The sequence below is a fragment of the Rhinoderma darwinii genome, chromosome 3 (assembly GCF_050947455.1).
Source record: "Rhinoderma darwinii isolate aRhiDar2 chromosome 3, aRhiDar2.hap1, whole genome shotgun sequence".
NCBI classification, from domain to species: Eukaryota; Metazoa; Chordata; class Amphibia; order Anura; family Rhinodermatidae; genus Rhinoderma; species Rhinoderma darwinii.
Genome location: NC_134689.1, coordinates 338,674,767 through 338,689,338, shown reverse-complemented (window position 1 = coordinate 338,689,338; position 14,572 = coordinate 338,674,767). Strand labels below are relative to the sequence as shown.

The window sequence follows — 14,572 nt, the reverse complement described above, 5'->3', positions numbered from 1 at the left end:
TTGTTTTAATTGCACAGTGAATTCCGTAAAAACGGCGCGTAAAAAACCATGGAGGAATCAGTTTTTTTTTTCATTTTCTACCCAACAAATTATTTTTATTCCCATTTCCTAGTACATTATATGGCAAAATAAATGGTGCTACGAAAAACGACAACTTGTCACGCAAAAATCAAGCCCTCATAGTACTATATCGACGGAAAAATAAAAAAAGTTATGGCTTTTGGAAGGTGGGGAGGAAAAAACTAAAATTAAAATCTGAAAAAGGGTTGCGGAGTGAAGGGGTTAAAACTGTATTTTGCGGGCAGAAAAAATTTGCCTCAAAATTCCCTCAGGAATTTTGTGCCAGATTTGGACTTGCCGGCAAAACACTTGCCACGTTTTTCGTGGCACTTTTCGCCCGCGGCCATTGAGCGTTGCGGGCAAAGACTGCCGCGAAAAACGCGATCTCTGCCACCCATTGATGTCAATGGGAGGTCAGAGATGGAAACACCCGGAGAGGGCATGTCTCTTTCCAGCAAGCGTTTTTTTACCACTTGCGGGAAAAACACACCCCACCTCCCATTGAAATCAATGGGGGGGGGGGGGGGGCGATTTCGGGCATTTTTTGGCGCTATTTCAGACGTGGTTTTTGTGTCAAAACCAGCGCCTAAATACTGTGTGAGAACTACCTCTTGATGTGAAAACTTTCTTTAACTGTAGATCCACAATAATAGTATATATTATTCAGCGTCCGTGTAAAAATATTAATGTTAGAAAAGCCATTGGCATCTTACTTTATGCGTGTCCATAAAAAAGGTCTCTCCGGTTTTGCCTTAGAATCGCTCTGGATTTACGTATTGAACACATTGCCTCTTTGGATCTAAATAATGAAATTACACTTAATTTATAAGTTGTCAGAGTATTATAATAGTTCTCTGTTTGCGATATTGTGAAGTGATCTCTTGGCACTGTCAGACCTGGTTTTTTGGACTGGCTTGTGTTGAGCACAGCGGTGACTTTTAAGGGGATTGTGTACATGCTCAACCTCTCGAGCTAGTTTTTCTTTTTGGTGCCTTACAGGTCTTACCTTGGAAGTATGTATATTATGCCACTTTGCCAACTTTGCAGATGCTCAAGCTGTGAGGATCCGTTTTGATGCACGGTCTGTAACACCGAAACAAACTGGCCGCTGTACAATATACATGCTCTGCTGGTTACATGGCATATGCACCTGCACCGGATTTGTTGGTACTTATATTTGGAACATTGAAATACTCTTGAATCCCAGCCTATTTGGTTGCCATTATTGTAAAAATCCTGGACACACATTATATATCCCGCTCTCTAACTGTAACTTTTTCTTGTGGTTGGTCTCACACAGCGATTCCACAGCAAATCCTTACACATTATAGGTGTCCTATAGTAACCATTTATCAAATGATTGTCTACTTATTATATGTAAAGATTTATATTTATCGCTGGCTTGTTTGTAGGACAGGCTTTGGTTAGGTCTGTGATGTAGTTGCACAGCATTTATAAAATCCTCTATAATTTTTTTTTAGTGTATTACAATAAATAACTAATTTTATCTATTCGTGATCTGAGTGCTTGTTGAGGTCCCATACGTTGTGGCTTTCGTTCTTTCATATATGACCATCAGTGGTCCATTATTTGTGGACAAGATACTCTTTATCAAATTGATGAATATAGAAGCCTCTAATTTCAATTTGGAACAATAGTGTTTGGAAAGTTGAGGAGTAAGTCCCCCTTCTCATCGAAAAGTGATGGGCTCTTCCTCCCATCGCAGTTTAACCTATGTGAAACATTTTCTGTTTTAGGCGTTAAGGGTATGTGCACACGAGAACTGTCTTTTACGTCTGAAAAGACAGACTGTTTTCAGGAGAAAACAGCTGCGTTGTTTCAGACGTAAAAGCTCCTCTTCGCATTATGCGAGGCGTCTTTGACGCTAGTAAATCTTGAGCTGCTCTTCATTGACTTCGATGAAGAACGGCTCAAATTACGTTGCAAAGAAGTGCCCTGCACTTCTTTGCCGAGGCAGTCAATTTACGTGTCGTCGTTTGACAGCTGTCAAACGACGACGCGTAAATGACAGGTCGTCGACACAGTACGTCGGCAAACCCATACAAATGAATGGGCAGATGTTTGCTGACGTATTGTAGCCGTATTTTCAGGCGTAAATCGAGGCATAATACGCCTCGTTTACGTCTGAAAATAGGTCGTGTGAACCCAACCTAAGTCTCTTTCACACAGCAGTATTTAAGTCAGTATTTGAAAGCCCTGACCAGGAGTGGAACCTACACTGTGAAAAAGTATGTTGTAAAGATTTGTACCTCTTTGGACCAAGTTTTCATTTTGGCTTACAAATACTGACCTTAATATTGCCTTTCTGATTTGTGGCCTTTATAAATGCATCTGGGAAGGGAGGTGGTAAGTAAATTTCTTCCTGGGATAAGCCTTACATTGAATTAAGGCAAATACAAGCTTGGAATTTAGTATATCAAATTTTGCAAGATATTTTAATGGCAAAGTATGTTATGGAGTGTGGCCCTCCCAGATCTATTAGGCTATGTTCACACGGAGTATTTTGGGGGAGGAATATCTGCCTCAAAATTCCGTTTGGAACTTTGAGGCAGATTTTCCTCTCCCTGCACGCCGATTATCGCGCCGTTTTTCGCCCGCGGCCATTGAGCGCCGCGGGCATAAAACAGCGCGAAATACGATTTCTCTGCCTCCCATTGAAGTCAATGGGAGGTCAGAGGCGGAAGCGCCTGAAGATAGGGCATGTCTCTTCTTTTTCCCGCGAGGCAGTTTTACTGCTCGCGGGAAAAAGACGCCGATGCCTCCCATTGAAATCAATGGGAGGCGTTCTCGGGCCGTTTTTGCAGTTTTGCAACGCGGTTTCCGCGTAAAAAAACTCTGCAAAATACCCCGTGTGAACATAGCCTTATACTGGATTTGTCACAGTTTACGTTCAGCCCTGAAAGGGTTGCCTGTAGGATGAGGATATTAAAACGCGCATGTAGTGAATGACTCTTTATATGCTCTAAGACTTCTCAATTCTACTCCTCAAGTAACCCCTACAGTTCATGATTTGAGGATATCCCAGAGAGAGAACTTTGGGGCAATCCCTGATATACTGATAATAATTATATGACCTGTGAAATACTTAGGGTATCTGGAAACCATGACCTGTTGGGGGGTACTTGAGGGTTGCAATAGAAAAGTAGGGATGTGAATATGGGTAGTAGAGTAAAATTGTCCAACATCCAACCACTAGCTGGATGAGCGGTATTAAGCAAAAGTCTGTTCTCTCCCTCTCTCAAGCCCAATTACATGTGTGAGCTCCGCATTAGAATTTTGGAAGGAGGTAATTGCATGAGAGATCTCTATCTAAGGCCCCATGCACACAGTATTTTTCATCAGTAATTACAGACCCATTCATTTCTATTGGCCACGGACACCATTTTTACTGATGGGTGTCCGTGCTGAAAAAATGATAGAACCTGTCCTATTTTTGTCAGTAATTACGGAAAGGACTCTCCCATAGAAGTCTGAGGGAGCTTCCGTAAATACGGATGTGCATCTGTAAACCGTCTGTATACACGGAAGCATTGCTAGGCAACAGGTTGATGGCATTATTTGCAACCTCTCTTTTTGTACGGATCCGTATATACGGATGGAATACGAATCTGTATTTACAGACAGTATTTCGGGATAGATGAAAATACTGTCATGTGCATGGGGCCTGAGGAGGATTAATCAGTTAGTGACCGCCCCATAGTGTTTTTACAGCGGCCACTAACGGGCTTTATTCCGATGCAGTAGCCTTTTTACGGCGCTGCATCAGAATAAATAAATAGACCAGGAAGCCATTAAATCTCCCTGCTCTCAGCTACCGGAGTTAGCTGAGGGCTGGGAAAATCCATGCTAGAACGGGCGAGATCGATCCGTATCCCTCTCGCTCGTTTAACTCTTCAGATGCGGCGCTGTATAGCGAGCACTGTATCTGGGTGGTTTTGGAGAGAGCTCCATCTCTCACCCCACCGGCACCCTGCGTGTGATCGCAGGGTACTGGTGTCTTCAATGGCAGCTCAGGGGCCTAATAAAGGCTCCCAGGTCTGCCCCAGTTAATGCCTGCTAGGCCATGCCAAAGGCATGGCTTAGCAGATGCCTGTCCGTTTTACACGGACAGGCAGTAATACACTGCAGTACAGAAGTATTGCGGTGTATTATAATTGCGATCGGATGATCATATAGTGAAGTCCCCAAGTGGGACTGGTAAAAAAAAGTTTAATAAGGTTAATAAATAAAAAAGTAAAAAAAAAATGAAAAACCCACTCTTTCCACTTGAACTGCTTTAATTAAAAAAAAAAAAAAAAATAATGCAAAAATTGCTGTTTTCTGTGAATCCTGCCTTAAAAATGTAGTAAGATGTGATCAAAAAGTCACATCTACTCCAAAATGGTACCAATAAAAAACTACAAGTCGTCCCGCAAAAAAAACCAAAAAAAAACCCTCATACAACTGCATCAGCGGGAAAAATAAAAAAAGTTATGGCTCTTCAAATATGGAGACACAAATTTTTGGAGAAAATTAATTTTTTTACAGTGTAAAAGTAGTAAAACATACGATTGCAAATGTACAAATTTATTTTGTAACAACCTGCTAAATTAAGTTAGTGTTATTTATACCACGTGGTAAACTGCGTAAATCTAGGACGCAAAAAAGTGTGGCGCAATTGCTGTTTTTTTTTTCTTTCTTTCTATTACCTCCCCAAAAAAAAGTTCATAAAAATTTTTGGCGGGACAAGTCCTTATACAGCTATGTCGACACACAAATAAAAGTTAGAGCTCTTGGAATGCAAGGATGGAAAAACGTGAAAAATAGCTTGGTCATTAAGGAGAGATCTTTTATAATAATAATAATAATAAAAAAAAAATAATCTTACATTTCGTAACTATTTGCTCCGGATGTGTGTGTTGTTTTTGTCCAGATGTTTACTGCTTCATTTGGTTGTTATCGCTCTGAGGAGAAGGCCTTCTGGCATTGTGTAGAAATAGTGACCAGTAGACCTTGATTTACAGCTTCACCTAGATGTTTTTATTTTTTTAGGAGAAGGGTTGTTTGGCTTCAGTCGCTTTCTGAACAGTTTTAAAAAGTAACTGCACTTTCATTAAACTTTTGAAATGTCAGAGACACATCAGAAGTTTGTTTCAGCAACGGTGGGGGTCTTAGCACATGGACCCACACCGATCCAAAGGAAGCAGAAGTGCTCAGCTGAGTGCCTTGCACCTTCGGCAGTGATCAGCGCTCCATAGAATGTCTATGTAAGCCGTCTTCAGCCTGATGGAGCGCTGAGCACTGTCGAAGGTGCAAAGTACTCAGCTGAGCACTTCTGCTCCCTTTTTTTCAGCAATGGTGGGGTCTCCGCACCTGGACCCCTACCGATATGAACTTTTGATATGTCTCTGACATAGAAAACGTTTGAAAGGTGTAGTTCTTATTTAATCTCTTACTGCAGAAAGTCCAGAGGTCCAACATTAAAGAGGCTCTGTCACCACATTATAAGTGCCTTATCTCCTATAGAAGGAGATCGGAGCTATAATGTAGGTGACAGCAGTGCTTTTTATTTAATAAAACAATCTATTTTACCACTTTATTATGCTAATGAGTTGCTTAATGCCCAAGTGGGCGTGTTTTTACTTTAGACCAAGTGGGAGCTGTACAGGGGAGTGCATGACGCTGACCAATCAGCCTCATGCACTCCTCCATTCATTTACTCAGCACATAGGGATCCTTTTAGATCGCTATGTGCTGTCTTATACTAACACATTAACGATACTGAAGTGTTTAGACAGTGAATACATTCCACGGGATGTCTATTCACAATCTCTGCACTTCGTTACTGTGTCTGTGGTATTTACAGCAGAGGAAGCGTAATCTCGCGAGATTAAGCGGTAAATGACAGGTTACAATGAAATTACGCTTCCTCTGCTGTAAGTACCACAGACACAGTAACGAAGTGCCAAGATTGTGAATAGACATCCCGTGGAATGTCTATTCACTGTCTAAACACTTCAGTATTGTTAATGTGTTAGTATAAGACAGCACATAGCGATCTAAAAGGATCCCTATGTGCTGAGGAAATGGAGAGGAGTGCATGACGCTGATTGGTCAGCGTCATACACTCCTCTGTACAACGCCCACTACGCCCACTTGGGCATTAAGCAACTCGTTAGCATAAATCTAAAATCACTAATAGTGGTAAAATCGTTTTATTAAATAAAAAGCACTCCTGTCACCTACATTATAGCGCCGATCTCCTTATAAAGGAGATAGGGCACTTATGTGGTGACAGAGCCTCTTTAAAGCTCCCAATGCAAAATCTGCCCCCCCCCCCAGCTACTTATCATATTGTTTTTTTTCTTATGTGGCAGAGGGGACTTTGGACCCCCCACCACATGCACCAGACTACACGTGTGACTACTACCTTTTCATTGATTTATTTTTAATTTATTTTTTAATCATTGAGCAAAGGAGCGTCTCCATTCAAAATACCCTCTACACTGAAAAGTGTGTCTGGAGATTTTATTCCACCATGCCATAAAATAATAGAAATGTAGAAGAATAGGGAGCTAGAAAAGTTAAAAGGGGCCTGAGAGAGAACTTTCTCAACTTAAAGGGATTGTCCACTACTAGACCGAACACAGTGCAGGGAGCCGGGCTCCTAGCATCATAGTGATGTACGATGCTAGGAGTCCCTGCCTCTGTGTGGAACTACTGTCCCGTACTGTAATCATGATTACAGTACGGGACAGTTGTCCTGCAGAGAGGCAGGGACTCCTAGCATCGTACATCACTATGATGCTAGGAGCCCGGCTCCCTGCACTGTGTTCGGTCCGGGTGTTCCGGCCGAAGATACGTTCCGTACATTACGGACGTAACATGGTCGTGTGAACCCAGCCTAAGGCCTCGTACATACAGAATTTTTTTGCAGGAGGAAAATTCTGTTTCGGATTTTGAGGCAGATTTTGGCCTTCCTGCATGTCGTTTGCCGCGATTTTCGCTCGCGCCCATTGAGTGCTACGGGCAAAAAACTCTGAAATACGCTTTCTCTGCCTCCCATTGATGTCAATGGGAGGTCAGAGACTTAAATGCGCGAAGATAAGGCATGTCCCCTCTTTCTCCCGCGAGGCGGTTTTACCGCTCGCGGGAGAAAACCGTCCCCGCCACCCATTGAAATCAATGGGAGCCATTTGCGGCTGGTTTTTGATGAGTTTTGCGGAGCGGTTTCCGCTCCAAAAAGCTCGTCAAAATACTCTGTGTGAACAGGGCCTAACTGAAACACACAAAAACCACCTCCACATAGTTTAGTGTAGGCAGCTAGTTCTAGTTTAGGTAGTCTTAGTTAGGGCCTGTTCACATCACCGTTCGCTTTCCGTTCCGGGGTTCCGTCGGAGGTTTCTGTCGGGTGAACCCCGCAACGGAAAGTGAAACTGAAACCACAGCTTCCGTTTCCGTCACCATTGATATTAATGGTAACGGAAACATTGCTAATGGTTTCCGTTCGTCACCATTCCGGCAGGTTTCCGGTTTTCAGACGGAATCAATAGCCCAGTCGACTCCGCTATGGATTCCGGTGTTAAAACGGAAACCTTCCGTAGTCGACTGGGCTATTTATTCAGTCGGAAAACCGGAAACCTGCCGGAATGGTGACGAACGGAAACCATTAGCGATGTTTCTGTCACCATTGATATCAATGGTGACTGAAACGGAAGCTGTGGTTTCACTTTCATTTTCCGCTGCGGGGTTCACCCGACTGAAACCTCCGACGGAAAGCGAACGGTGATGTGAACAGGCTTTAAGGTAGATAATACGCAGATTAGGGCAATTAATTATCAATTGGGGCTTATAATAAATGTGTATATACAGTAGATCTATAAAATCATATTCGTGTGTGTGTATATATGTGTGTGTGTGTGTGTGTATATATATGTGTGTGTGTATATATATATATATATATATATATATATTTACTATACACAAATCGAAAAATAAGCAGCAACTCCAAGGTTCAAGTGAAGAAATGGGTACTTTATTGCCCGTGCGACGTTTCAGCTCCGTCCACTGGAGCCTTTCTCAAGCGCATATATATATATATATATATATATATATATATATCTCACACACACACACACACACACACACACACACACACACACACGTAATGTATATTATATATAGACATATTTGAAATTTGTTAATACTAAACATTAATCATTAGGGACGTTCTATAACGGACATCATAGAGATATATACGTACATGTAATATATACACACATACATAAATCTCTTCATATATTTTACACGTCTGTAAATTCTATACATTGATTCATTGTTAGGGTTGTTCATAAATTTATTTATTAGGGTCGTCATAATTTAGTTGTGATTTAATTAATTACATATATCTATAATGTGGTATAGATATACGCACACGTAATATATACTTATACAAACATTCATATAAATTATTAATTCTACATCTCATAATTGATAGGGTCGTTCATAAAGTTATTAGTCATTCAACAATTGATTAGTTGTGAAGATTCAATTGATTTATATATGCATACGTAATATATACATATACACACACATTTAGATGCAATAATTTCTTCCTATATTTTACAGTTCTATTAATTCTAGATACTAATTGATTGTTGGTAGTGTATAAATTTATTGATCAATGAATTAGTGGACTTTTTCTTTGTTACTTTTATTTAAAATTGTTACAAAAAATAAGTTAAAAAGAAATACGTAAAAAAATGGCACGCAAGTTATATACCGCTGAAGAGGCATTTGCTCTCTTGGATTCTGACCGTGAATGGGGTCACTTTTGAAGGGTTTCCGCTGTTTTGGTCCCTCCAGGGCGTTGCAAATGCGACACGGCCCGTAAAACCATTATAGCAAAATTTGAGCTCCAAAAGCCAAATGGCGCTCCTTCCCTTTTGAGGGCTGTCGTGTGTTCAAACATAAGTTTATGACCACATATGGGGTAATTCCGTAATCAGGAGAAACTTCTTTACAAATGTTGAGGTGCTTTTTCTCCTTTATTCCTTGTAAAAATTAAAACGGTCGGTTTCTTCAGAAGAAATGTAGATTTTCATTTTCACAGACTAATTCCAATAAATTCAGCAAAAAAAACCTGTGGAGTTAAAATGTTCACCATACAGCTAGATAAATTCCTTGAGGGGAGTAGTTTCCAAAATGGGGTCACTTTTGGGGTTTCAATTGTTTAGGCACCACAAGACCTCTTCAAACCAGACATGGAGGCTAAAATATATTGTAATAAAAAGGAGGCCCCAAAATCCACTAGATGCTCTTTTGCTTCTGAGGCCGGTGTATCAGTCCATTACCACACTAGGGCCACATGTGGGATATTTCTAAAAACGGCAGAATCTGGGCAATAAATATTGAGTTGCGTTTCTCTGGTAAAACCTTCTGTGTTACAGATTTTTTTTTATTACAAATGAATTCCTGCAAAAAAAATTTTTTTTTGTCAATTTCACCTCTACTTTGCTTTAATTCCTGTGAAACACCTAAAGGGTTAAGAAACTTTCTTAATGCAGTTTTGTATACTTTGAGGGGTGCAATTTTTAAAATGGGGTGATGTATGGGGAGTTTCTAATATAGAAGGCCCTCAAAGCCACTTCATAAATGAACTGGTCCATGAAAAAATAGGTTTTGGAAATTTCTTGAAAATGTGAGAAATTGTTGCTAAACTTATAAGCCTTGTAACGTCCTAGAAAAATAAAAGGACGTTCAAAAAACGTTGTAAATATAAAGTAGACCTATGGGAAATGTTAACTAGTAACTATTTTGCGTGGTATTACTATCTGTTTTGCAAGCAGATACATTCAAATTTAGAAAAATGCTAATATTCGCAAATTTTCTCAATTTTGGTGTTTTTCACAAATAAATACTGAATTTATCGACCACATTTTTTCACTGATGTAAAGTACAATATGTCACGAGAAAATATCAGAATCACTTGGATAGGTAAAAGCATTCCGGAGGTATTACCACATAAACTAACATGTCAGACTTGAAAAAAATCGCCTGCGTCCACAAGGCTAAAACAGGCTGTGTCATGAAAGGGTTAAATATGGTACATTAGCCAGGCTAACTAATAGGCTCTAGGAAAAATTTAACGGGGAAGATTTGCGCCTAGGGGTGCCTTTTCCAGAATGTCTGAGGGAAGATGGGCTAGGTTGGGTAGTCTTTGGCGTGGCTTAAACATATTTGCACGCTATCTTGTCGATACCAGTTTCCTCTTCGGCAGTCGTTAGTTTATTGTATGTGTGGCTTTTGCATTTTTACCTAATGTTTTGTTTCCTTTATTTAGATGATGAAAATGATGGGCAAGTGGATGCAGCCGAATACAGAAAAGATCATTTTGGTGAGACCCTGTAAACTGTGGCCTGGATAAACTGAAGAATGGAGTCAAATGTGCCAAGTCCTGGGGTTTTTCTCTAGTCTATCATTTGTACTGTAAGAGGAGGCTCAAAGACCAGAAACAGATGATGACCCTACTGGTGCAAGGCAGGATGAGACCTGTTCTATAGTTACTTGCCCCTTTCTTTATTTGATTGGGCATTACACGGTTGTAGTAGGGCTACACCAAGAAAGGCCATCACAGTCCACTCGTGGATATAGAAGTCTAGCTTCCTCATTGATTGATTGACTTATCATTTTTCCCTTGGGCTGTAAATATGAACTTTTTGCTCAAAATTTTGTTCTGGATTCAGTTCCTACTTGGTGAGTTGATAAACAATCTGCCCTAAAATCCCTGGACATTGATGACTGTAATGTACATATCTTCTTCCCAGGGATATCACCTGTAAAGGATCCACTGCGCACATGAGTACATTGTTGGATACATTAGGATTTGTACTCTCCCAGTACGTTTGATACACTTTGAGTTATGGATTCTGACTCGCTGATGCAGGTCCAAAATCATTGGATTTCTGTGACTAGTTCTTTGAGAATGAAGCTGTGTCTTAGGAAATTTTCTGAAGCCAAGTCCAATCTTCCTTGTGTAAGCAGTGCAGCCAAGTACCATTTTCTCTGCAAATGTATTTATATATAATATTTGTATTTTGTATGTAATATGTGTAAATAGAATCATGCACTGTACTATATAACACGTTCAAGCAGATTCTGCACCTTCAAATTGAGTTCCGATCAATCATCATATCAGTAAATGTTACTAGGGGTTCTAAGGGTATTGCTGTTGGCTGATTCCCCGCAAATGCCCACTTATGGACTGTCATTCATTAGGACGAATATAAATGTGTTTGTATAGTAAATGTCTACAGAGGGCATTATTTGTATTCACCTTAGGTTACTAATCTGCTTGTGCCATCCAATCCCTTTTTTCAGAAGACAGGACATACAGCCTTAATTTACTCCAGTGCAGGGGTAGAAAAGGATTTAGAAATGTAATTCTTAAAATTTTAATTGATAATTGGCTTCTGCTACTCTTCGTGGAAATAGACTATTCTAGTTCTGGAGCCCATCGCCCAGCTTGCTCTTTTGACATGTGTAAAATGGACTGGCACTGCAAGACCTTATCTGAGCTCCATGTTTCTTCTTGCGGTCATTTTTTTTTCTATAAGCTAGAGGATCCCAGTGGGAGGGAAAACAAAGATCGTTCCTTTTGGAAAAGTCTTTCCTTATTCTTTGTGCTGGCATGGCATCTTTTCTCATGTTTTTTGAAGGAAAGACTGAGCTGTATGAGTAGTTTATTGGTATGGTTTTATATGGATCTGGCTTCTGTGCACAGTGGAGCCATCCACTGGACTGAAATGCGTGTAGCCTGAGAATAGCCTTTCAGTTCACCTCATTGATATTTTAGGGCCCTTTGAATATTTTAATTACTTATTTAATTGGTTCTCCGCAAATCGACATGCAAAATACTGGCACAGCAAACATGTGAGAAACAGGCCCTTGTCAAGTTGAGCACAAGGACACTTTCTTTTATGCAAACATTAAAGGGAGAAAAACAAAATAATCTGCCTTGTTTTCTAGGATGGTTTAACTCCTGTATATTAGAATGGACAATGTCTGTCTTTCATAGTCAATGATTAAAAGAACATTCCCTGCTGTAATAAATATAGAAGTTCCTGATTGGTCATCATGTTAGAAATTTAACTTAGAAGTTTCTTGGTGATCTTCGTTTTTAGGGAAGGTGAGTACAACAAATATGGCTGCCATTATAGTTTTTACAGGCGTTCTCACCCGGTTACCTCCTTTAGTGGCAAACCTACCTTACCGTCTCACTGTATAACTTGGCAGAAAAGCTTGGTGGAAGCTTTAATTGCAGCCAATCACATAACTAAGATATAACTGAATAGGAGATTGTCGACAACTACAGGACTTCGATTTACTTGCAGCTACTTTCCCTGGCAATACCCATTATGAGTGCATATTTCTTCTGTTAACCTTACATTTCCAACTCCAGAAAATGTGTTATTGGTGGTTTTAACATTTGTATATTTGTGTGTGTGTGAGCAAGCCCACAGGGCTTAGACTGCATTGGTACGGTCTACAACTTGCCCTGAAACCTGTGTCCTTGTCCTGCAGTGTGGGACAGCAACCTGTCTGGGACGTTCTTAATAAAGGTAGTAAAAAGGCTCATTGTGTGTGTGGATCATTTCAGTGCATTAATCTTTGTTTTCCTCCGGGGATGCCACTTATCTGGTAAATTTATTTGCTATTTTGCTACAAGCAGTGTTGGACTGAGTGGTTGGCATTGCCCAAGAGTTCAAAAGGAGAGCGTGTATTAGCCACCTTCCATATGCACAGATGAGGGTACTTGACAATAGACCCCTACATAAAGCTGTCAGTGAAGTGGATTACTTTCTTTTACACCTGACCGATGTTGACACTCAACTGACTGAGCATCTCATTGTAGGCGAGTGCTTCCCAGTGTCACCCGCGAGCTGCAGTAAAATTACCAGTTTAAGATAGGGTTGCACGATGCATCGAAATAGCGATCTTATTTTGACGCCGTGCACCCTGAAATGTTCAATACCGTTAATTCATGTATTTCGATATGAGGCTGTGCAGCTTAGTATTGTAACACAGGAATGTAGTTAGAGCGGGGCGGCGACTGATACAACCATTGCTCCATTCCTGACAAGTGTGCGTGCGCGGTCAGCACGATGTGATGTGGCCGGCGCTGCACTAATGAGCGGCGGCACTGAAGACCGAACATGGCTGTATTACACAGCCGCAGCCCCGCTGTAACGGAGATCCGAGAAACCTCATCGGTGCCGCTATTCCCTTGAATGCTGCGATCATAGCTGACCGCAGCATTCAAGTAGGAAATGAGAAGGGGGGATGCCCCTTGGGTCGCGTCACAGGGATTGAGGGACATACCATATATGGGCAGACAGCCCTGGGTCCACTGAAGGACCCCAGGCCTGCCTGACCATATTTCCTGTTAGGGCATACTTTGGTATGTCCTAACAATTGCCTGTGTACTAGCAGTACACAGGCTAATGTACTGGTATATAGATATGCCTGTACATTACAGTTTAAAAAAAAATATATAAAAACACATTTTTTACAATAAACCTTAAAATAAGTCAATACATAAAATACACACATCGGTATTGTCGCGACTAATAACTTGCACAACATATTTATAGCGTCATTTATGATGTGTACGCTGATTAATGTGAGGCATGTGGTATTATGCAGTTTTAACCTCCATGTGCCTCACATTAATAGTAATTAACCCCATCATGTACCTCACACATTAACTGTTGTCTTATGACTGAGGAACATGATGGGGTTAATTACTATTAATGTGAGGCACATGGAGGTTCAAAATTCATCACACTACGTGCCTTACATCAGAAAATGGAAGAACATTAGTTATTATTGTTGCCAAAATATCATTTTGGTATCGAGAATCGCAATACTACTCAAAGTATCGGTATCTAACTCTAAATTCCGGTATCGGGACAACCCTAGTTTAGTGACACAACCTTAACGTTTTACAGCCACTTCAGGGCAATATCATGGAGCCTTAGCCTTTTGGTCTCATTCACAAAGGGCAAATATTATGTAGAGTTTGCATTTATTTATTTTTTTATATAAAGTCCGAAACAGAAGAAATATATTTAAAAAAAAAAAGGCAGTCTTGGGGGGCATGGCGGTGTGAGGACGCGTGTGACTGCAGCTCCGGACTCACCCCGCCGAAAATCGCCGACAGGGCATACTTACCAGCCGCCTGAACCAGCATGACAAGGGGGAAACACCGTCGGCACCTCCCGGACACATCGGGCACCCCGTCTATCGGCCGGTTCCTCCGGTCCACACAAGACACCCCACAGCGGTCCTCCTCGTCCCCTCCAGTAGGCCGCATCCAGCCTCCCCGTCGCCGCGTGGACACACCCCGCCTTCCTCCCCCTCCGGCCAGCTACAGATCGGCGCCTGTACTAGAGGCCCTGGAGGAGAGATGCAGCCGGCAGACAGAGGTCAGTGTGGGGCAGAAAGCACAGGG

General features: G+C 41.1%; 1 protein-coding gene across 4 annotated transcripts in view; it reads left to right on the top strand.

The window, feature by feature from the left end:
• GOLM2 (golgi membrane protein 2) overlaps window positions 1–12,692 on the top strand; it is a 67,654-nt gene extending 54,962 nt beyond the window's left edge. For all 4 annotated transcript variants that reach the window (XM_075858424.1, XM_075858425.1, XM_075858423.1 and 1 more), the window contains one exon: window positions 10,403–12,692. In XM_075858424.1, the coding sequence (XP_075714539.1) occupies window positions 10,403–10,470 (68 nt within the window). In that variant the 3' untranslated portion in view covers window positions 10,471–12,692. The remainder of the gene's footprint in view (window positions 1–10,402) is intronic.
• The last annotated feature ends 1,880 nt before the right edge of the window (window positions 12,693–14,572 follow it).